At 34.1% G+C, this 24,646-nt stretch overlaps 2 protein-coding genes across 2 annotated transcripts; both read left to right on the top strand.

Moving 5' to 3' along the window:
• Positions 1-710: 710 nt before the first annotated feature.
• LOC11446825 (uncharacterized) lies at positions 711-11,861 on the top strand. The gene is made up of 14 exons (XM_003621686.4): positions 711-972; positions 1,209-1,285; positions 4,721-4,798; positions 6,280-6,358; positions 6,565-6,626; positions 7,286-7,384; positions 9,652-9,741; positions 9,813-9,887; positions 9,970-10,002; positions 10,115-10,195; positions 10,334-10,387; positions 10,616-10,678; positions 10,770-10,838; positions 11,260-11,861. The coding sequence occupies exons 1-14, from the start codon at positions 930-932 to the stop codon at positions 11,458-11,460; spliced, it is 1,104 nt and encodes a 367-aa protein (XP_003621734.2). The 5' UTR covers positions 711-929; the 3' UTR covers positions 11,461-11,861.
• An 899-nt stretch (positions 11,862-12,760) lies between these two features.
• LOC11446824 (fanconi-associated nuclease 1 homolog) lies at positions 12,761-22,221 on the top strand. Its single transcript, XM_003621685.4, has 14 exons — positions 12,761-13,101; positions 13,343-13,773; positions 14,489-14,593; positions 15,466-15,721; positions 15,818-15,880; positions 17,275-17,349; positions 17,476-17,597; positions 18,473-18,540; positions 18,633-18,720; positions 18,806-18,946; positions 19,017-19,237; positions 20,066-20,339; positions 20,468-20,695; positions 21,101-22,221. The coding sequence occupies exons 1-14, from the start codon at positions 12,879-12,881 to the stop codon at positions 21,533-21,535; spliced, it is 2,730 nt and encodes a 909-aa protein (XP_003621733.2). The 5' UTR covers positions 12,761-12,878; the 3' UTR covers positions 21,536-22,221.
• The last annotated feature ends 2,425 nt before the right edge of the window (positions 22,222-24,646 follow it).

Here is a 24,646-nt window from a genome sequence, read left to right as displayed (position 1 = left end):
GCATATTGTTATCGTGACCATGATGTAACCTGATGTCAGCGCCTATAACAAAAAGATAATTCCCTTTGAAAACCCTAGACAAATCACACCAGCCATAATGAGAAACACGTCCAGATTGACTCCCATTGAAATTCTGTCGGTTGCAGTTCTCCCGGTGCCTCCATGCCGCTTGATTCTCCTTGACTTGTCCCAACCTCGATCAGCCTATCAGATCGCTTTCCTTCATCGTGAGCTCACCTCTTGATCCCCCCATTTAGTGTCACCTTGGCTGGAGCCCCACCCTTCCCCTTGTATCCCATCGTCGACGAAAAGGACCGGCGCAATGGTCATAAGTTGAACCTAGGGCTACTGTCTCTTTCCCTATCTCTCTCTCTCTCTCATGTTTTTTTCATACTATTTTACAAATATATCAATACAATTTTACTTATATTTGACATCAAAATTTAAAATTTATATTTTACAAATGTAAAAGGAATATACTTTTTTTTTTTTGTTTAAAATTTCAGTTGTAAAGAAAAAGACTCTGGCAATCTAAAATTCACTAAGAAACAAATTTGGATTTTTTTTTTTCCAACAATTTGTTTTTGATCTTTTGAAAAAAAAATATTTTTGACATACCTAATCACGTTAGACGGAATATACTATTGATATCCCATCATTTAATTCAATTTTTTTTTTTTTTTTTTTATGAAAAATATTTAATTCTACCATTAACTAGGGTAGAACCACGTAAAACAGAGTAACACGAAGCTTAGCTAGCCACCGAGGGTTTCTTCGTCGTGGTTATTATTATCTTGTTCATCAATTCATTTCCATTCTCACTACCTACAACACAATCCTTCATCGCCAAACCCTAAAACGGTACCGTTTTAGCGCGCGCAGAAGCTGAAAGTGTTCCTCTAGTTTCAGAGGTTCACTGGTCACACACCATGGCTCTCTCAATCGGAAAGCTCACCATTCTCCTCGGCGCAGGTACACTCTCTCTTCTTCACCTTCGTGTCTCTCTGAACCTTTGATTCTATGGTTCTGTTAACCGGTGTAAATCGTGGTTTGAATCTGTTATTCTTTGTGGTTGTGAATGAATTGGAGAATAAAATTGGAATCTAGGTTATTTTTGTAGTGATTGTGGTGAATTTTGTGTGGAAATTGTTATTTTTGATGTTTTGATGTGGAAATTGAAATGGAATAATTCGTTTTTGTGTTTTTAGGTCTTTTTGGTGGAGCTATGGCTTCTAAAGAAGGTGGATTGGCGGATTTTTCTGGTCTTGTTTCTGGTGCTTTCAAGGTTAGTTTTTATGATTTATGGTGAAGGATATTTGAAGCACTTACACCGACACAACAGTGATACCGACACGTAGACAGTTATAAAGCACATAAACTTACTTGGTGACACCCGTGATAATTTAAGAAAATGAATTAACTGAATGCAATAACATGTGTCAGTGTTGGTGTTTAACACGCTTTTAAACAATCTATGAAGCACATAAACAATGTTGACACACTCACAATAATTTGAGAAGATGAATTAATTGAATACAGTAACATGTGTGAGTGTCATGTTGGTGTCTGACAAAACTTCTTTAATTGGAAGTGCCGATGATATAGAGGTAGACACTGGTAACAAACTACATGTGTAATACCGATTCAGTGTTAGAATCGACATTGACATGTAGACACGAAAACCATGCTGGCACGCCAATACTGGTAATATTTTGAGAAAATGAATTAATTGAATGCAGTAACATGTGTAGGTGTCGTGTTGTGTCTGGCATACATTAAATTAGAAGTCTCAGTACTAACGAGGTAGACACTGGTAATTATTTTAAAAATGGAAGTGATTGAATATAACTATGCATGTAGTGTCGATCCGGTCTTAGAACCGACACAGACATCAAACATGCTTTCAATCTGAAGTGTTAGTGCTACATAGTGAAGGATGTGTGCGTGTGTCAATTTATTATGCTGATGGTACAGATTGATAGATGACAGATGTGGTTTTCTTTTTGGTTCATCTATTTGATATAGCCATAGGAATATGTCCTTTATTTCTCTCCTTTTGCTGTTCAAAGTAGTATATGATTAAGATGCTGGTTAAAATAATTGAAGTTCAGTTCAAACTTCAAAGAAATCTAGTTCAAAGCAGTGTGATTAACAGATTAAGACGCTGATTAAAATAATAGAAGTTAAGGTCCGAAAAATCTAGTTGAAAACAGTGTGATTAACATGCTGGTTAAAATAATAGAAGTTAACCCCGAAGAAATTCAGTTAGTAGCTATGTTGAATGTATACAAGGGAGAGAAGTGTAATTCAAGATTCTCTTAGGGGAGGATAGTGTAATTTACTCTATTTTATAAACAAGCCAAACCAAACTTCAGATTTACCTATTCATAGAAATGAGCTAAGCTTTTTAAATGTGTTACTCGGCTCATTTATATGTGCAATCATGGGCGAACCTGAACAGGTCCTGGTGTGGCAAGTGCCACACCAGCCCAGGCTGATTTTTTCTCCATATATGAAGATTTTTTCTAATTTTTTTCTGCATATATGAAGAAAATGAACTGAAATAATAAACTTAAAGTAAACCCATCAATCGCAAGCGGAGTTCCAGTAGAAAAGAAGAAGAAATCATAACCATGGTAAGAAAGGAAAAAGATGAAGAAACCATGGAACCGTAAGAAGAAAGAAGCAGAAAAGAAAAGTAGTGCAGCGGCTGTGTTAATGTGACTATGAGTATCAAATATTTAGGGTTATGTGTGTTTGTTGTTATGGGCTTGGGCCTTATATTTGCATATGTTATTTAAAATTAATCTTCTCACTTTTAAAATTGCTCATTTACACCTAAAATTTATCCTAATAACCCCAATGCAAGTTAATTGTCACTCGCTACAAATGGCAATTAACTCAAGCTCGGTACTTATGTGTACGTTTTATTTAATTATTTGACCGCGAAAAAATTGTGCCTCACCAATATTTTGAGTTCAGATCCGCCCCTGTGTGCAATCCAAGGGATTTGGCCAGTAGGAGTGAGGTGAATGATTCAATGGGATGCCCAACCCTTGAATGGAACATCCCATGTTTTTGTAAGAAGAAATATATGTAATGCAGGCTTTTTAGGTGTATAAGATGAAATATATGTAATTTAGGTTTTTGTAAGATGTCGGTTGCAATTAGGGGTGTTCGCGGTGCGGTTCGGCTCGGTTATGAGGCAAAAAGTGAACCGATCCAAAAAATAAAATATGTGCGGTTCGGCTCGGTTCGGTTGGTGCTAAAAAAAATATCCGAACTGATCCGATCCAATTCAACGCGGTTTAATTTGGATTGGTTTTCAGTTATCCAAACTGTAAACAAGTGATAGTAATGCTCTTATTAAAAATAATTTTGAGAGAAGTTTTTTCCTTTGTTGTACACATATAAAGTATAAGTACAATTTATAATAATTTCTTTTTTCTTTCATATATTAGGTTGTAGAAAATTCTTTCCTAATTCTTTAAGTTGTAGGATTTGTTTTTCATAGATTACATACTGTGTACATATATGTTGCTGCAAACATTCCGTACACATATGCAACAACTTTTTCCTTCATATAATTTATATAGCCTATAGCAATTTATTAAGCAAATATCTTGCCATTATAAAAAAACTTTTGTAACCTGTAGCAATAAAAACAAATGCCAACTATTAAAGAAACTTTTGATTAGTGTTTGGAGTAATTCTTAAACATGTGTGAATGAATTAAACAGCAAAAGTTGTGAGTGAATGAATTAAACACGCGTGCACTGCTTGTCTGCTTGGTAGTTGGCTAGTTCCATTGGTAATTGGTGAGTTATTGAAGAGTTTAAGTTAACAAATGGTAATGGACCGGTCTAGAGTAGTAGAACAGTCTGGTAACATTAAAATAAGTGCGGTTCGGTCCGGTCCGGTTCTTAAGTTATAAACCGAAAACCGAACCGAACCAGTCGGTTTTTAATCTATATGGCCCAAACACATCCGGAAAAAAAAATCGGTTTTTTGCGGTTTTCGGTTTTTTTGGATCGGTTGGCGGTTTTTTTTTTTGGGTCGGTTCGGTTCTGAGCACCCCTAGTTGCAATGTTTGATAATATATGGAGATTGATGGTGCGAGCAGGCACAAATACGATTCAAGCTATGTGCACTAAGTGTAAAAATCCTCTAGGTGTAATTTGTGACTGTAAAATGTCTATCAAAATCAAAGGAAAGTTTAGAGTGCTGAGGTGGATGCGTTAGTATAATAATATGAATTGAAGATAATGGTATCATGGAAAAATTTGGAGCAGGAGAATATTTTTTGAACTTGCCTAAGGTGGGTTTCATCAATGAGAAAAATGGATCATATGAAACCTAAGGTGTTTTAATTGAAAGAAAGAAACTATTACAAATTGAAAAAGACATTGCTATTAGTAGTTTTCCAAGACTGTTGTTTTGCTAGAACCCAACGTTGGCTGATTATTACCTGAGGCATCTGATTCCAGCTTTCATTGTTGGTTGTTGTATGTTATTCAGAAGTTCAAAAACATCTCTTCAATTTATGCTGCATCTGAAAAAACCTAAGATTTGACAATATTCTGGGCATTGTTATTAATTATTTGTTGTTAGGTCCAAATCTGATTCATACAGTGAGTCTATGAGTACGGGGGGCTGTCATTTATTGTTGATAAGTAATGTTGCAGGCTCTATACTGATTTTGGACTCTTTCTTTGGCCAGGTTTTTTTAAGGCAACTTCAAAGCAATGATTCTACTCCAACTGTTAAAAAGCCACACAATGATGTGTTGCTTGATCAGGTCTGTTTGTATGATGTTTTTCATTTTAATTAATCTAACTATGAAAAATTCTTATTATTGTTAAGTAGAGTCTCACGCAACCTGCCCTTCATCAGTTAGAGAATTTAAATGTGACTTGAGTTTTGAGCATATGCATATATTGTTAAACATTTGTTATATAGTTACTAATGTACCTAATCTATGTTCTAACTTAATGCACCGTACTTGTGTCGGAACTTTGAATAGTTTCATTTGCAAGTTTGAAAATATGAAACAGGTCAAACGTACTACGTGTATCTATACAACAAACTCATATTATACCATTTTAAAGTGGGTGCTCATATATGGTTTTGCAAAATTTAGTCCCAGTCAAAACATATATAGACCCATTTAAAGTAGTGTTGTAAATTGCACGGTTTAGCAGAGTGGGCCCTAGCCACTAACAGGCCTAGGAAGTTAACCACTGCCAATAGCAACCACTGTATGCTACATCAATGCCAAATGCGTCGCGCATCACTGTCGTGACCGCCTCAGACGCATTCGCGTAGAACAACACGGCACATATCACTTGCAACAACGAGAAACAAAATAAAAGGTAAATCTGGACAGAAAAAAAGTGAAGAATCACAGTAGAAGGAGGGGGGAGGGTGTAAAAGAAGTGAAGAATCACCGTATGAACGGAGAAGACAAAGCGGCGTGCTTGAATCTCATGTTTTGCTAGCTTAAAGCAGAAGGGAGAAGACAAACGCCGGACCTAAAGCCTAATCTGCAAAAATAAACAACTAAAGGCACCATAAAATAGGTGGAACTTTGAGTACCTCAGGCTTTAAAAAAAACAACAATATTAGTTATAGTAATAATAAACAAATAATAAATTAACAACTTGACATAATCAAATGAATTTAATATTATGCATTTAGTAATAAAAGACCAAAAATTGAATAGAAAAATATTATTGTAAATTTGTTGGAAATTCCGCTTTAATTGCGGTCCGCCCCTAGTCACCTAAATTGCGACCTTTGGTTAGCCTTCATTGCAACCTCCATTTCCTTCATTGTGTTGGCTTTGAGGGGGTGGATTTAGTCACACATCGGATAGATAGGACTCTTGAGAAGAGTTTATAAAGAGGAGGCACTCCTCACCTTACAAGCCGGTTTTGTAAAGATGAGTTAGGCCCCAAATTCTAACAAAATTTATCTGTAGATATTGGAAATATCATATTTGTGAACCTTACTCTTCTTTCGTTTATACCTAAAGCATGTTATTGCTTCTTAAACTTGGTATGTATCATTTGGAAACAAGGGCAGAGGAGGTATGCTAGTCATCGTGTATAGTTCTCCAGATATTCGTTGCATATTTTTTTCTCACTCTCAATGAATGGAATAAAAGCATGACCTTATTTCATAGTTTATGCAGAACATTTAAATTTTATTTATTTACTTATACCAATACTAATTGTAATATAGGGTAATTGAAATGGCTGCTTATACTTGTGATCACAGGTTAGTAACCTTCGGAAGCAAATAGAGGATCTTGTTAGAGATAATAAAGATATCATTATTGTAAATCCAAGTGGAACAGGTTATGCTTATCTACTGCCTTTCTCACATTTTAGGGCTATTTTATTATTCTTCAGTAATTCAATTAATGCTAACATGTTGCTTTACTGTTTTCTCAATCATTGGCTCTAACCGTTGTTTGCATGATTGTGCCCATATTTTTGCCTAAGCTAATAAAACTTTCCTTCATATCTGTGTCATTTTCTGATATGCTTTGACAATGTACAGAAGGAAGAAAATATGCAGCAGTGGTCATTATTGGGGTAGGATGTGGATGCCTTTGGTGGAAGGTAGGGCATTTCTCTTCTGTGAATTGTTGATTTGAGGAACAAGATGTTGTAGCCATGTATCCTTGTAGGAAGTTTGTATGCCCGGAATTTATATTCAAATGTTGTTGCTTTTGATACCGTATGTGATATATATTACATGATCAATGTTGTATTTGAATGTTTATCAAATCATGCAAGATATCTGAACTTTTTCCATGGGGTTCTCTTTCAAGTGTGTTGAGATTTGTTGAAATGGGGATTTATGGCTGTTTAGGTTGTTGTGGTTTCTATCTGGTTGGATAAATTTGTCTAATATTCAATATAATTAGCCAAACTACATTGATCATTCTTTTCCAAGTGTATGTTTTACTAATTGTGTAATTCAATTCATTTGAATCTTCAACTCATGTTGCTGCCAATATTCTCAACGTGATTTGGCGCAAAATAAATTTTTTATTACTTGAAGTTGGATGTTATTTAGTTTGAACTAATCAAGAAATTTCTGTGGATAAACCTAACCGGCTAAAAATCAATTCTTTGAAATATGGTGGAAAATCAACAAAATTATTGGCATAATAGTGCATGTTTCCTCTATTATCTGTTATGACCATAAATTCTTGAAAGCTTGTCCCCTTTCTATATGAAGATGATTGAGTTTTATTGCCTTTGTATATTTACAGGGATGGATTCCTCATATGATGTTTGCAACAAGGCGTAGTTTAAATGATGCTTGTACAGGCATAGGTAAACAGCTGGGGAAGGTTTATGAATCAATTGAGGTAATTTTGTTTTGTGGTATAATTTGTTTTTCTTAGATTGTGATAAAACTCACATTTTGTCTTATTGATGACCTTAAATGATAGCTTTTTATTAGCTAGGATATATCAAGGAGTTTGATGGGTTTACTTTGGCTGCATAAAATAGCTTTGCCCTGACATCCAATAAGAGTTCATGTTTTGGCCATGTCATACTAGTATTTTGAAATAATTCAATGAAATTAAAAAACCTAATGAAAATCCGGACAGCATTGTTCTCCCCCGTTGTTTGTCAAACTCCATTCATCTTCGCCCCTGCAATCCTAACAACACATCTCTTTATCTTGTCTAACTTACTCAACCCAAATTCCTTCATGTTAATGAGGTCATTGTGCACTTTCCTTTTACCCACATGACACACAATGTAGCCAACCATTATTTAGTATTACTATCCTATGAAGCACGGACACAGACATGGACACTGGACATGATACAACACCGACACAGATGATAATTTGAGAAAATGACATAATTCAGTGTAATCATAGGTGGTGTGTCGGTGTCGGACACCGACGCGTGTCCGACACTGGGACACACCTAATCTGAGGAGCGTCCGTGCTTCATAGTTACTATCTCATCAGAGCGGCTGGCGGCCACACTAGTACATGGTGCGTCACATACCATGGGTGTGGGTGGAGCAGACGAGCACTGTACAGAATTGTGGCACTGTTCATGTTTGGCATGGCAGTACATCTAGCGCCACACTAGGTTGGGACCCCGAAACCTGCAATCCCTGCTCATCTGATGTTGTTTCCGGTGCTCTTCCAACTTCAGTGACAAGAAAAACCCATGTTTTTTTGGTGATGATAAATAGAGAGAGGGAAGGAAGGGGGAGATGGTGATGGAGAAGAAAGAAGTTCAAGAAATGAAACATGCATACCGATGTTCAATAAAAGTGGGACAAACCACTTCAAAACAAAATTTTTATCAAAATTTGTTCTATCCATCTGATTTCCCCAATCGAAATTGCAACCCCCTTTTTTTGTGTTTTTTTCTTATGTTAATTCTATTTAAGTCATGGTGGAGCAAAGCTCTTTGACAATTTCTTTGATATCCCAAGTTTTACTTTTGTTCTCTCAAGCCCCTCTTAAAACAGTTTCTTGTGATGCGTATTTAGGCCTTTCTTTATATCTGCTGCCTCTGATGTAACTGTGTCAGGTTGGTTCAGATATTTTACTTTTCAAGTTGTATTGTACCGTCAAAAAGAAAAAGTTGTACATCCCAAATCTATGAAGGTAGGCTTAAGAGGAAATAGACAAAAGCAAAACAGTTTGGTAAAGTGGTTTCTGTTTTGGAGGAAACAAACCAAAGCAAGTGATTTGAAAATGGTGTGTGGAACTGCATTGGCAACTTGGCATGCAAAACTGAAGATGAATGAAAGTCACACAACAGAAGCTGTGTTCTGGCTCCAAATCTTATATTTGCACGTGGGTTTTCACTAAGTCGGACAACCTCGTTATAGACCATAACTGGGACTTGAAAAAGAACAGATGCCAACAAATGGATGAATTGGATGGCTTACGTTTGTCTGACTTTGCGAATGTGGGATTCCCGGAATCCACATACTCCTTTTACACTGTTTCCTTTCTTTCTTTTGTCTCTAAGCTCTAATGTGATCAAAATAATTATCAAAAACATTAAAAATATGTATATTATTTGGTTTATAAAACACTGTAACAAATCTAATAAATGAAAAATGAAAGAAAATAAAGTTTTTTCTGTTTATATGTTGTTGAAAATTGGCACCGACACAACTTTATCAGTATCTTCGTACAACTCGAATTAAACCTGTTGTTGATACTTCCGCGATATGTCATAATCAACTACGAAGACCTGCAAAATTAGCAAACTATGAGGTAGTCTGAGACGCACTGTCAAGGATTTTCTGCATAGTAGCTTGTTTAAGAATTGTTTTGGTTCTAATTTGACATACAGGGAAGAAAAACCAGTTAACTTAATTGATTATCTATTTTATAACCGCATTCAATTGACCTTCCATCTTGATTTATCTGCCAACTGTGTAATCTTATTTACGTGAAAATTTCAGTGCTTAATGCGCATTTCATTTACATCATGATATAAAATTAATGTTGAGAAGAGCTTTGTGTATTTTTAGAGTTCAGAGCTTTTTATCTCTGCTTTCTGTTCAGTTTACTTTTCTTACTTACTAAAGACTGAGAAGAAAGCCACTGCTTGAGCATTTACGATTTAATTATCTGTGATGATTTCAGGAAGCCCAGGGGAAGATAGGTGGAAGAATTATCGGTGTTGAAAAACACATAGATCAAATTGAAGCCATTGCAGATGATACCCAAAAAAATGTGAGTGCAAATGTTTGGAGGCATTGTTTTTGGCTTCTTTGTTGTCAACAATAAATTAACTTCTGTTACAGATCAATGCAATACAACGCGACACAGAGGAAATAGATGGAGATATCAACAAGTTTCGCATTATAATCCGAACTATTGTAAGTCATTTGCAAGAATTCAGTTATTTCTTTGAAAAATTTGCTGGATATCCAACTTTAGCTTGATTGCTTTGGTTTTCAGGAAGATAAAATAACTTTAATAGAAGGGAATCAGGTATATTCCATTAAATTTTAGTTATTAATTATTCAGTTGTATATAATCCTTGTTATTATTTGAAGGGTGTAATATCGTTTGTTCCTATGATTTACTTTTTCTGTCTGCTTAGGTTGCCACAAATGATAAAGTGAAGGGAATGTGTCTATTTACCGAGAGTTTGCAGAATAGCTCGACTCCGCAGTATATTCAGGCATGAACCCATATATCATTACAAATGGATTTTTGTTTACTCTGGCTTGACTTCATAATTCGAATATCAGATTATTTTCTATCACGTTCTTTCTATTTATTTTCTATTTTGTTAGTAATAAGTCTTTAAATTATATAGGGATCTTCATCCATGCCAGCCATTGAGCTACCATCAGTTTCACCATCTTCCAGGGTAAGCGTTTTCCTTTTGCATGCATAGTGTGCCCTTTTAGAAAACTGTATTACGCATTAGACATAATAATATTGTTTATTATAAATTAATAGGAAATTTAAATTTAACAGTGCATTTAGATTTTGCAGTTAATTATAATCCAAATAATGATTATATATAAGTTTTACTTTATACTTCAATGCTCTCCATTTTTGGAACTTATACCTATGTTATATCTTAATTATACAGGCTTTGCAGTCAGGTCCTTCCAGGCTATATCTTGAGCAGCCTTCTATTACACCAATATCAAGGGTAACTTTCAATTGAAATTTTTTGTTGCACCCTTGCCATTATGCTCTGATTATTAGTTTCTAATTTTTTCAACCTTTCGTTCTCTTATCAGACTGGATCTGTGCCTCCAACTAGGTCAGCTGATCCACCGTCTCCATCAAATACTGTCGGATCTGACCAGGTTTACAATATTTCTGATTTACTTTATTCAGATAATTTACTCAATAGGCCTTTAAAAAGAATAGTATTTTATGACTTATCTCCTTTAGATGCGTTATTTGACAGCCAAATAAGGGTCCGATTCTTTATATTTGTACATTTTAAGATAAAATGGTCCATTCCTTTATGTTTGTGCATTTTATTTGTTTTTGGCTGACATGGTTGACAAGGTTGTTTATGTTCATCATTGTTGCAATGAAATATTCTCTTCACAAAATTTCAAACCAAGTTATATTTTTATTGATGTCCTTTTTGCAAGAAAAAACCATTTCCATTAGGTTTAAATTTCTTTCTAGTTCCAATCTCAATTTTAATTTTGTTGACTATACTAATATTTTAGTCATATATTTAAACCATCGATAAATTGCCGTCTATCTTTTCAGGAGAGTAGTCCTATATCTGATGAGAGAGATTTCTCCAGTAGTCGTGTGGATTCGATGAAAACTCCTCCTGCAGGAAACAAGATCAATGAATCTAGTTCTGGTGGCTTTCTTGGGATAAATTTCTCAAGTGTCTATGCTCCGTTGCTGAGAACTCGCAGTGTGACAAGCTCAGTATTACAACAAACCCGACCAAGTAGTTAATAACAGTACTGAGCCTGATTATTATTTTTCGTTGGTTTCCAGTAAATTATCGATGGTTGGATATTTTTGGGGGGAACCAATACACCAACCAGTAAAGAGATTGTAGAGATGGTATGCACCATCAATTACGACTATGTCAGCGCCAGTCTTATTAGAGAAACGACTGAGCAGTGAATTGTGAATTTTGCAGAGATGCTATTTTTCAGTTTCCTTAGATTATTACTAAAATAAGAGTTTCCCCATTATTTAACTACTGGGGAAGGCAAGTGAAGTTTAATAGTCATGAACTCTTTAGTCTCCATATTTATATTTATTTAGGAATGAAATAGTAAACCTTGTCAAGAATTTTACATGTTTGAGGTTTCTGTTGTATAAAATTTTTATCCTAGTTTTATAGCAAATGTAGTTTTGCATTAAAAATCTCCCAAAGAATTAATTACTTCTTTTGTTTTTTGAGGGGAACTATTTCTTTCGTTTAAAAGCTACAATCTGTATCTTTGGTTAAAATATCATTTTCAAGTTAATCAACACACCTACAAGTAAATCTCCACATTTCCATATTTGTATTGGATCTCGAGGTTTAAATCTTAATAGCTATACTCCTTCACTTGCTAAGTATAACTTCCCATTTCCATATTTGTCCTTACACTATTGGCTTATTTCAAGCATTTTACGATTTTGTTTCTACTAAAATAGAAAGAGCAGGTTTTACACGTTAAATAAACAATTAGTATTTTGTTGTTGTATCATGAGTTTTTATTGAAAGACAATTTTTTACACCGACAATATCTCCATTAAACACCTCTTAAAAAAAATATATCTCTGTTAAACTCTGTAAAAATATTTGTATACTAGTAAGATCAATTTACCATAAATCCACTTGGGTTGGTTTTATATTGTTGACTTGAGATCTTGAGTAACTTCTTAAATTTTTTTTTACCATATATATAGTGAAAGTGAATAATCATGTGTATACATTTTTAAAAAAAATATACACAGTAAATAGATCTTCTAATGGTGGTAGTTAAAGAAAATGTGAGGTATGTCTAATAATTTTGTGAACACAACTTAGATATATTTTTCTAGATGTTTTGTTATGGTTCTTTACTTAAAATAGTAAAATACATATTTTTTTGTGCTTATAATAAACAAGGAACAAAACTTAGATGTATTTTCTTAGATTTTGATGAATAAATTAGATATCGACTCTTTTTCTTTTTTTGAAATAAGATAAGATATGAAAATCTATAGATATAATTTTGTTCCTTGTTTCAATATTTCGTGTAACAATAATACAAAAAAAATCTTGACAAAAAAAAATACACAGAAATATATAAAACTTTTGGTATAAAAAGAGGGAAGTAGGAAGCGGGAAATGGAAGGGTTATGATTTCATTTCTGAGCGGCGCCGTTCAACAATGGTACTTAGCGGCAGAGAAAGTTTGATTCGATCAATCGGAAAACGTCGTCGTTTCCTTCCCAATCGTCATTCTATCCTCTCCGATCCCATTCCTCTGTCACACCAGCAACCGGAACAACCTACTACAGCCGGTAGCGACTCCCTCGAAAATGACGTCGTTATCTGCCCCGTTTGTTCACTCTCTCTTCCCGATGATAACCGCCTCATCAACTCTCATCTCGGTAATACTTCTTTCATTATCATTTTTTCATTTCAATTTTCAATCAACCACGTCTCTGATCGATCGAAGGTGTGTCTGGTATCTGATATGTGTCTGATGTCAATAAATGGACACTAGACCACTCAGATACATTGACACTTAATAATTTGAGAAAATGACATAATTCACACGTGTCAGATATCAGACACTGGACATACATTTCAAATTAATTTGTAAATTTCATTTTCATTTCAATTTTTCAGATTCGTGTCTCTCTGAACCTAAACGAAGTGGAACGAAACGAAAACTCACACAACGGACCCTACTTCAGTTAAACTTCACACGCCCTGATAATCTCACACACGAGCCTTCACACGTGTTGGATACAACGTGTCAAGAACAATTAGTGTTCTCTGAAAATCACAGTGTTGATGTTGATCTTGTGGATTCTGCAATTGTAGCCACTGCAACTTCTTCGTCGCTGTCCCTGAATTTCAACGAGATTGACACTGATCATCATGATGTTATTGAAAAGAATGATGTTGATGATGATGATAGATGTGATATTTTTGGAGTGAAGTTTGAGACTTTGATTGTGGGTCGGAGATATGCTGATAAGGAAGATGTATGTATTGGAGACAATTTGTCTCTTTTGAGAGATACGCAGAATGTTAAGGATCCAAATGCCATCAAGGTTTTTGTTTATTTTTGTTTTTTCAGTGTTATTTGCAAAAATAAATGTTACTAAATACTATAAGTTATTAGCAAATTATTAATTTTAATACACTTTCACCTGTCAACCAATCACAAATTACACTTTGTATAACTTTTAAAGTAGATGTATGATTAAACTTAACTATTTTTAGTGATTCAACTATTGAAAATGTGAAAAATCTTTGTGTTGTCGGGACATATTAATCGAATACATAATCTGTTTTGTAATTTTAGAGTTGAGGTTCTTATATTGGATCAAATTCATTTTTACAAAACCAGCTTGTAAGGTGAGGGTTGCCATTTATAAACTCATTTCTAACTTCATCTTTATCCTATGTGGGACTTCTGGTTTTTCTCAATATACCCCTCACACCCAACATTATTGGATTTGGTGCGTAGATATAAATGATGGTGGCCCCATTTGATAGGCGCTGGTACATATTATGATTTTTATATTGGGCCTAACACATCCTTACAAAACGGGCTTATAAGATGAGGGGTGTCACTCTTATAATATTGTTTGACTTCAAAAATTAACTATAGTAATTTAAGAATATCTATACATAACATTGACAAGTTAAATGCACTACTATTTTTCTTATTATATGTGATAAAATGAGCTTATAATAAGGGATAACAGAAGAATTTTGTATGTGGAACTTTAAGGAACTAGTTAACCCTCTTGGTTTTTTCAGGTTGTTTCTGCAGACTCTGCGTCTTCTAAATTTCTAGGTTATCTTCCTCGCGAGCCGGCACAATATCTATCTCCACTAATTGGCAACTACAACGTTGTATTTCAGGTATTATATGGTTTGACCGTTGTATTTCAGGTATTATATGGTTTGGCCTGAATGTGATTTGTTCTTATGTAGTTATGTACCCTGTGTTTAGCAATTCTTCTTTGCTTTGTAATTTAGTTGGTATATAAATTAAGCATTGAAAAATGTTGGTTGAAGTTTCGTTGGGTTCATATGATGAGAGTAATGGGGATTTGCAAGCACCAGGAAAAGGTTTGAGCCTTTTAGGGTTAGATTTGTGGGTACTTTAAGATTAGTATTTCGAATTTTTGGCTTTTGAAGGAAATTGAAAATTCAACTATCAGGTTTCTTTAGGGAGGGTCGATGTTTTTCCACAGATATCTGTTCTAGGTAGTTGATAATATGTTAGCAATATAGAGGACGAGGAATGAAACCTAGGCATTCTTGTCAGAAGAAAAAAAAAAAACCTAGGCATTATACACCTTCAAGATTGGTGCAGCCGTGCAACATGCTTGCCATGATTCTCTAGTGTTACCAATCAACAAAAATACAGTTTTACTTATCCTACAAAAGTTTGGAATAGAATCCCAATTCCATAAAGTCTGAAACTCCGCTCTACTATTAAATTCATAAGAGGATATAAAAATAATCCTTTAATCACCTATTACATTATGACCGGCATTCGTCTAAATCTATTTGATAATTATTCTAATTACATATTAACTAGAGTTCTTCCATAATTGTTAATCTACTTGATTAAGCAAGTCATAACTGTAAGATTAGCATTTTGCAATTTTTACTTGCTAGTGATTTATACTTAAAAAATTATTTGATCCCAATAATTATTCCAGAACAAATGGATTAAGCTACTTGGCTGAAGTTCTCATGATTTTGTTCTTTGGAATTTGTTCTAGGGACATGTCACTTCTGTTCCGAAACAGCCTACTGATGCTGTTCCAATTCAGATTATGTGCCACAGAACACCAGATGGTGAAATAGAGTATGAAGATGAGACCTTTAGATGCTTGTGGAAGAAGGCTCGGCATGTTGTTGAGTCTGCTATCAAGAATCCTTCATCTGTAAAGTACCAGATGAATTTTTGTCTTATGCTACAAGAGGTGTTAAGAAATAATATTCACCTTCTAACAGAAGATGAAAAAACCTATACGGGTATTAATTTTAACATAACACTTGTGATTTTTATTTCTTGGAACTTTTTTAATCAGATAGTTTAATTAAACTAAACAATTTCTCATCCATTGACAGAGTCATTCACTTCATTCTCAAATGACAGCCAGAGGCTCTTCCTTCGGCTATACACTAGAAAAGGTAATTGGAATATTTGAAACTTATCAATTTTATATTTAATGCTTGCTTTTGTCAAAAAAATAACATTTAGTCCTTGCAATATTTATGACTTGGTGAGTAGTAGTACAGAACAGATTTTGTGAACCGTGATTAAAATTTAAAGACTGTAGAACGAAATGATCTCATTAATGGAACAGAATTGAGTTTTCTAAATCCCTCAGCACATTTATATTAGAGGTTCTTGAAGATACTATATTAGACAGTTATATTAAACAAAAGATGTCTTACAAGCATTCTGCTTTAGCCAAATCACCAAAATACCTCTTACATATAACCGATGAAGCACGGACACGATACGTGTATCGGATACGATGCGTATTCGATACGGCGATACGTCAGTCATTGAAAATTATAGGATACAATACGTTTAAGATATGCATATAAAAAAATTAAAATAAAATCAGAACACAAACTCAAGAGAAGTAGTGTCTCAAAGGCGGATACTCTACTGCCCTTTCCTTCAAAGGTGGATACTCCTAGTAGTGACTAGTGAGTTTGTTTGTATCCTCTTCCTCTATATAGTGGTTTGTTCAGACTTCAGAATTGATAATTGTGAATATGCACACTAAAAGAATTATGGGAATATAAACCAATCTTGAGAAATGCTTAGAAGTTAAATGGGTGCATTAGAATTTAGATGAATCAATTAAAGTAGAGAGAGGAGGTCATTAAATTAGAAAATAGTAATTAAGGAGAGGAAAGCTAAACAATTAACGTATCTTAGGCATGTCGGAAACGTGTCGACGGCGTATCGCGGCGTGTCGGTGACGTATCGGAATTTATTTATTTTTAATTAAAAAATTTCGGATACTCCTTCGATACGTATCGACGGCGTATCGGATACGATTCGGAAGCTATTTAAGCGTATCGGTGCTTCATAGCATATAACTACTGCACACTGACATAAAACTTTGTGCACCAGTCGTAGTCATGCCAAAATCTTTTAACTTAACCAACGGACACTGATATATATTAACTACACAATGGATTCAGAAAATCTGCCAAGCCTAGTATGAATTAGAGCAGTTGTGGGGGTGTAAAATAAATTTATGGACATATTTGATTGAGTACAATATTGCAAACATAAGAAATTAAGAATATTATGCTTTATGATGTCTGGAAATTAGCAACATATAAACTAATAATTTCAATATTGCTGAACTGCTATTTAAAAAGAACATATTGCAGAACTTTTTTCTATATAAATGAAATGAAACTCTGACAGGTTTGGTCCATGAAAAGAAAAAGCTGATGCACACCATAGTATCTCAGACCATTGCAGAGTTGATTTCATGTAATTGGTTTTTTATTTGTTTTGGAATTGACATATTTTTCGTATTCTGCTCTTATGTAAGGACCTTGGTTTCGTATGTCTAGTATATCGTATCCCGAGATATTTGATGCTCAAAAGGCAGTCAAGGAACTTGCTGGTAATTTAATATAAATAGTAAGGTTTACTTTTATCTTTCCCTGCAAATATAACTGGTTTTCTCCTACTGGTAATTCTTGTTACCGCCACCTCTTTAATCTGTATCTTTGGGATGATTGTATTGCAGAGAAAGAATACATATGCTCTCTTGAAGATGGAAATCAACTATGTGAAAGTGACATGAATGATATATTGGATGTGCTCACTGTCTCTGAGCTGCGTGAAATTTGGTCTTTCTTGCTTAAAAAGGTTGGAATCAATCACTAGTCTTAGAGCCAGAATAGATTCTCTTGTCACTTTCTTGTGAATGGATTTCATTGGTTATAATAATAAAATGGTAAAATTCATCTAATAGTAAAGCAGTCGATCTTACTTTGTGTACGAGTTGCATGCTTTGTGCATTCATAATCTGGGTATTAATATCCTTACTTTGATGCGCCGTTGACTGAGGAAAGTGAAAACATGGCAGTTATAGTATTATTTATGATAGAGAAAGATTACAATAGTATCCACTTTTATTTAGCCCCTAAAACCCAGATCCTTCAGAGAGGCAAAGCACCATTGCCCAGCTTACAGTTGAAAGGAAATAACATGCAAAATTTGACAACTTTCCTTGTTAGTTGTTGCTACCTTTTTATTCTTCTGTACTGAAGTTGGGAAATAAAGTTAGTGGATGTTCTGTGCCTTACCATCGTGTAGTTACTTTTTTCCTTTTCAGATTGATAAAAGGAAAAACATTATATAGAATTAGTAGTTGGACTTTTTTATTAGTTTCTTACTACTTTTATTATCATTATATAGGATTGCGGTGTGAGCTTTTATGTCTGACATATAATAAGTGAAGGGAGCATTTTGGATGGATCCTTCTAAATTTGGCTGTATCCATAGTTAATGCTCCTATATTGAATAATGGCTTCTGATGACTACATAGTAAGAGACATACTATGTGGACAGATACGGGTCAAACAATTGAACATTATACTGTTTTTATATAAATGCTAATAAGGTAGTCATAAGTCGGAGGTTATATATTTCATACATGTTATGTCCACTCGCTTTTCCCGTCAATTCTCTTATTTATGAGCCGGCTATAAAATTTATTATATACTATTTTGATGTTCTAGAGTTGTGGTCACGGGATGAAGAAGCAAGATCTAATTTCATCTATTCTTTCTACATATGCAGGATTATGGTATAAAAATTTAGTTGTGTTTTTACAATTTATGAAGGAGTCAATTAATGTTTTATATAATGCTTGATTCTTGCTGCTGCTGCTGTGTGCAGGACACACCTATCAACCATGATTTTGGATAGAACTGGTTTCTGTGTCAAGATTTCTTCAAAAGCTGAATCTCTTATCTGGCGTATCGAGGTGAATGACTTATGTTGCTTTTATTGATTGTAAGTTAAGTTGGGTAATATTTTTAGTCCTGATGTAAATAGTTTTTCTTTTGTAGAGGCTTTTCTTCTTAAATGGAGAGCAGGATCTCTCGTCCTTTCTACTAGTTGATATTGGAAAAGTCAAATATCCAACTTATACCTGCACAGTATTGGAACCAATATTCTCAAGTCGCACGAATCTTCTTGCATACGAAGAGGTGGATGTCTAATTTATGAGATACTTGTGGCCTTCTGTTTCTTCTTCCTTGTATAACTTTTGTTTTACAGGCCATTGAACTGGCACAAATTATGGATGAAGCTCTTGATGCAAACAAAACTGATGTAGTATTGAGGTGCATAAAGATTGCTGAGTCCCGTGTATCCACTGTGTTGCCCATTGAATACTTGACTTCTGAATCAGTGTCTACATTCCATCACTTATTTACAGCACCATGGGTATACTCCAAAGTGATCACATTAGGGATTTCCTTTCTTGAGCAAGAGCGGAGGTATGGAGGTTTGTGGTTTAATATACAAACACTTACACATTTTTAAGAATAAAATCTTCAAAAGTTGTAGCAGAAACATTTGGACCTTGTGTAATACGGTATAATTAAAATCATGCACAAGTCGGTCATCACCACCACAATCCCAGCCATGCATTCACTATTGTTCGGTATTGGCTGTTCCCTTTATTGCTGGAGGTCGAGTATTGTTCACACTGTTTTCATGACATCAAATGAGTATTAGATGTACCCAGTTTTAGGCCTCTTAGGGGACACCATCTTCTACCACCTCCCTTACCTGTCATAAAACTGGGTGCATCTACCACTCATTGGCTGTCATAGCCACCCTTTCCTAACCAAATTAAAGCATTGTTTGCCTCTTGCCATCAATTATCATTGGATTATTGAGTTCAGTTCTGCACAACATGTGACTACTTCAGTGATACTAGTACTGTTTCTGCCTTTCATCCTTTTAACTCCTTAGTTTATTTATTTGTCCATGTTTACTGAATGCAACTTCACATGAAAAAAACACTGAATTGTATACCACAGTACCGCTCAAAGGATTTGTCCAACATGATTCCATATTTGATGTTAAGCAATATGCCATTGCATATGGTCCAGTTTTTAGAATTAGTAGTTGGACTTCTTCATTCTAATGATATGATGATGCAGCAGTGCATCATTTGTGCTCATAGTTACCTTGGTTTCTATTTATGTAGAGATAAAATGATCTTATATCTCTGCTTACTAGACATGGTGTCATTTTTGCAATTTATTTATCATGTTGTGTACTACAGATGATGAAGAAAAGCAACTTCTATTTCTCAGGTACAGTGATGCAGTTGACTTACTTAAATGGCTGCAAAATGTTTACACTTGTGATGTAAAAAGAGGATATTGGACACTGAGATTATCCGTTGACCTGGAGCATCTGGGTTACATTGATGAGAGCCTTCAAGTGGCTGAAAATGGATTGCTGGATCCATGGGTACGAGCTGGTTCTAGAATGGCATTGCAAAGACGGGTTCTTCGCTTAGGAAAACCACCAAGACGGTGGAAAGTTCCTAGTTTTTCTAGGTCTGTACTGCGTAAGATCCCTGAGGTAATTGCTTTATTGTTTTATTATGATTCTTCGTCTCTGATTTGCTTCCTTGCCATTCTAGTGAAATTGACATGATAGATTTCCTGTGACATTATGGCTTTCTCACAGTGGCTCATGTGATTATTCAGGTTTATGTTCAAGGAAGACCTTTGAATTCTGAATTAGGAGCAAAAAACCGGTTTTACAATGAAGAAGGGACGCAATGCGGAGTAGAAGAGCTTGCTTTGCATTATTATGCCGGGGAGGGATGGCAAGGTGTTCATACAGAGAGTGGCATATGGTTAACTGTTTTTGGGCTTCTTATGTGGGATGTAATATATGCTGATGTGCCTAATGTCTTCTATACTAGATTTCAGGTAAGTTTTATTCGATGAGTAATTAACCTTCCATCTTTTCTCATGTCTCAACTCTTTACTGCATTTACTTATTTCCTGTATGATTTGTTATAGTATGTTCTTAAATAAAAGATTCTGTTTCTTAGAAAAATAGGAAGGCGGGATATTTTTTGAATGTGGTCGAGTGGTTTGCACTAACTGAAATTCTATTCATACTAAACTCTTAACATTAGACATTTAAAAGGAGATTAATAATATTGCTACTTCCTAAGTGCATGTATCATATTTTCTAGATACATGACTAACTATGTAGATGAACCAAGTTGTTAAAACTCCATACTAACATCAATTTCAACATATATTTACCAACATATAGACTTGTAGTTACTGCATGACAATGAACACTTATTGCCTTTGAATTTACAGAATGCTCCTTTGGATTTGGGTACTGATAGCTTTTATACGGCGAGAAAGAGTATCGTAGAATCACATATGCAGCAAATTCGTGATGGCATGGCTGAGGAGTTTCTTATTAAGTCATGGGAAACACATAATGGGACATCTTGTAGAGGAGTTAACTGGGACCGCCATTCCTTAGACGAGCTTCGTGCTGCTGTTACTTGTGTTGGGGGTTCTTGTTTGGCCTCTTTTTGCCTGCTTCTTTGTGAAGACTATCGAAGTTGGTCTAGTGGAATGCCTGACCTGCTGCTGTGGCGTTTCTGTGGAGAATACAGTGGTGAAGCTAAGCTTGTTGAAGTGAAAGGTCCTAAGGATCGACTCTCGGAACAGCAGCGAGCATGGCTACTGATGCTTATGGATTGTGGATTCATGGTCGAGGTTTGTAAAGTGAAACCTTTATAGATAAACACAAATCGTTACAGGCTGCTTAAAAGTACAGTAGAAGCACATAGAGGATTACAGCTCCCAGAAATATTTCTTCATGAGAAGAGTTCGCTTTGCAAAATTCCACTATCAATAAGCATTATTCTTGGAACAATAAGTGCTCTGGATCAAAAGTGAACTGTTCTGAATTGAAAGTAAGGAATATGAGGAAGTCAATGAACTGATATGAAATACCGAAGCTCAGATCAATATATATTATATATTTTTGAATAGACAAATGTTTGCGGTTAATTTGTTTGGGGAGGAGGAAGTTGTTAGCAGCAGGGATCGAACTTGGACTTCTTAATTCTAAGTAGGATTTCCAACCTATACCATTGGACTACACCTTCAGAGACTCAAATCAAAATATATTGGTCCTGCGTAATGGTGTATGTGCAAGGGGTTCTGAGATATTTGCATTGGATTCCATCCTCCTATGGATTTGCAGATTCTGAAGCAAATCTTTTCATGCTAAAAGTCTTATTCTATTTTTACTTTTTTGCCTCATTCAGTCATTCCTTACCAAGTCTCCAAAATGATAGTCAAGACTTTGGTTTGTTAAGTGAGATGAGCTATTTCATGTAAATCGAATTATTGATCATATATGAAAAGAACAAAAAAAATGATGTTACCCTCAATCACACAAGTGAGTATGATTTGTTCCAGTTTTTATAACATAACCATAGTTTTTTCCATTTTATTTATTCTCAAGTTTTAGATATACTAGAGGTTCTTACCTATTATATGGTCGTAAAAAAGTTAGAACCTAAATCAAGGGGCACTCACTAGATTGAGGGGGATACCGTTTTTATTTATCAGTTATATGGTTCAATCATTGTCAAACTGGATAAGCCAATTAAACTATAACCTAAAGATATTGCTAGTTTGATCTTTAGTTTAATATGTTTAAAACATTTTGTTAAGAATGTAAACAAACATACCTCTGTCATATTCACAATTAAATGATTATATATTGGCCCCTCTATAAGTGAAACTAAACATACACATTTTTAATATATAATTAAATGATTACTCTTATGTGTATGCTTAAATGTTTTTAATTTGTGATTGTAACCACGTTGATATAAATATAAGTATTTATCAACTTACATGTGTTGAAATAGGTTTAAAAGATCAAAGATCTCAAGATACAAAACATCATTTCACTAACTCTGACAAAATCATTCAGTAACACTAACAAAAATATATACTTACTAAATCAAAGGTTCTAGGCTGTGTGATCGGTGCAATAGTTATCTCACTATATCTTGGTGTCTAACACTTTTCTTTATATAATTATAGGTCAGGGCCGGCCTATAGCCCATCGAGGTTGGGCGACGACACCGGACCTTCAATTTTTTGGGATTCAAAATATATTTTTTTTATATGTAAGACACGAAAATAATAGTTATATATCTATTAAAAGCAAATTATTTCAATTTGTACAACTTGCTTTAGTGGCATGGTCACTTTTTATTGAGTGTCAGGTCATGTGTGATTTCTAATACTTTTTTTTTTTTTAAATAACTTATTTATTTTTTTGGAGCCCAGTTTTTTTTTTTTTGCATCCCTTATAAAATTAAAACCGGACCTATGAATTTGTTAAGACGGTCCTGATTATAGTAAATCCATTTCTTAAAATATTGTTAAAAACTTTAATTTGATTTTAAAAGAATATTATAAATACATCATATTATAACTTTTTTAATGGCACTATGATATTATAAATACTTTCATTTCGTAACACACCTGAAAAGAATGATCAAATGATGTATTAATCCACCAAAAGTTTCACACTAACATTAATTTGTTTGTGTAAGTAAGCTAGTAGTAAGTATTTAACTTGTTTGTATATTAATATATCCAACAGGATTAGGTTTAATTGTGCTTAATCGACTTGACATGTTTAGTTACTGTCGAGTATAATTGATTCTATTTAAAATTAGAATTTATAGTTTTAAAACACATACTTATAATTTGACTCACTTTTACATAAGTATATTTAAATACAAAATATTTTTAATCAAAATCAATTCTCGACACATCACAAGCAGAGACACACTTACTTCTCATGATGACTTGTTGGTGGGGATAATGACTTAAATGTATTGGGTCTTGGTATTGCTATGCGGTGGGAAGATGATAGCAACAACAATATCATATCATGTACTAGTAAACATCGAGGATAAGATATGACGTTAAACAAGAAACTCATCATCTCTCTTTGGGACCAGACATCTCACGTGCCCCACAATCCCTTTCATTAATTTCTAAAATTTTATCAGAGTTATGTTTGATTTCACAAGACCACATTCGAATTAAATTTGGGTTGCTGTTTCATCACAAATTACTCCATTGCACTCTACTAGTTAAAATTGATTCAAATAATCTATATGAATTTAACTCAGTTGATAGATATTGTATATTTTATGCAATAACTATGGTTATAACATCGAAAATTCCACTTCCCTACATTTAAAATGTGTGAACTCTAACAACACTATACTACTTGACAAGAAAAAAAAAATGATTTAAGTAGAAAACTCAATTAAAATTTGTGCAATGACAGAAAGAAAAAAAAATCATAAATTTATTAAGTGCGTTTAGTTTTAGAGTTATAAAAAATTAATATTGAATCAACTAATTTTGTAAAATTGATTTCCATTAAAAATTAGTTGGATATAAAATAATTGAAATCCGGATATATTCATGTGAAAATAAGTTGAATTCTAAATTTAAGTGTAAAAATATAAAATAACATTTGGAGTCGAAATCTACAAATTAAAAACTTTAAATTAGAATTATTTGTATAGGCAAATTATTTCCAATCGACATTGTGAAAATATGTGAAAACTGAAAATCAACTTGTGTGTTTGTCATGAGATAGTGAGAGTGGAAGTTGCATGTTTATGCACTTTTATCATTTTTCCTCTTCAATCCCCCCGTTATTATTATGAGTATGTTGTTTCTTAATAATGAATTTTTAACTTACTTCATCTATTTCTTATAACTTTTTTAAAAGGTTTTTGAAAAATTGGTTTAAATAGTTTCCAATAAAAAAATCATTGTATGATTTGGTGTCTCCTCCCT

The sequence above is a fragment of the Medicago truncatula genome, chromosome 7 (genome assembly GCF_003473485.1).
Source record: "Medicago truncatula cultivar Jemalong A17 chromosome 7, MtrunA17r5.0-ANR, whole genome shotgun sequence".
Classification (NCBI taxonomy): Eukaryota; Viridiplantae; Streptophyta; class Magnoliopsida; order Fabales; family Fabaceae; genus Medicago; species Medicago truncatula.
Note: the sequence above shows the minus strand (reverse complement) of the source record. Positions and strands in the feature narration are given on the sequence as shown.

What these genes read in the sequence shown, in the direction of transcription:
- LOC11446825 (XM_003621686.4), top strand. Translation starts at nt 930, where the DNA reads ATGGCTCTCTCAATCGGAAAGCTCACCATTCTCCTCGGCGCAG. An exon ending in ATGATGTGTTGCTTGATCAG is followed by an intron (nt 4,799 to 6,279) that starts GTCTGTTTGTAT and finishes TTGTGATCACAG; the next exon opens with GTTAGTAACCTTCGGAAGCA. An exon ending in ATACTGTCGGATCTGACCAG is followed by an intron (nt 10,839 to 11,259) that starts GTTTACAATATT and finishes CTATCTTTTCAG; the next exon opens with GAGAGTAGTCCTATATCTGA.
- LOC11446824 (XM_003621685.4), top strand. Translation starts at nt 12,879, where the DNA reads ATGGTACTTAGCGGCAGAGAAAGTTTGATTCGATCAATCGGAAAACGT. An exon ending in ACTACAACGTTGTATTTCAG is followed by an intron (nt 14,594 to 15,465) that starts GTATTATATGGT and finishes AATTTGTTCTAG; the next exon opens with GGACATGTCACTTCTGTTCC. An exon ending in AGATGAAAAAACCTATACGG is followed by an intron (nt 15,722 to 15,817) that starts GTATTAATTTTA and finishes ATCCATTGACAG; the next exon opens with AGTCATTCACTTCATTCTCA.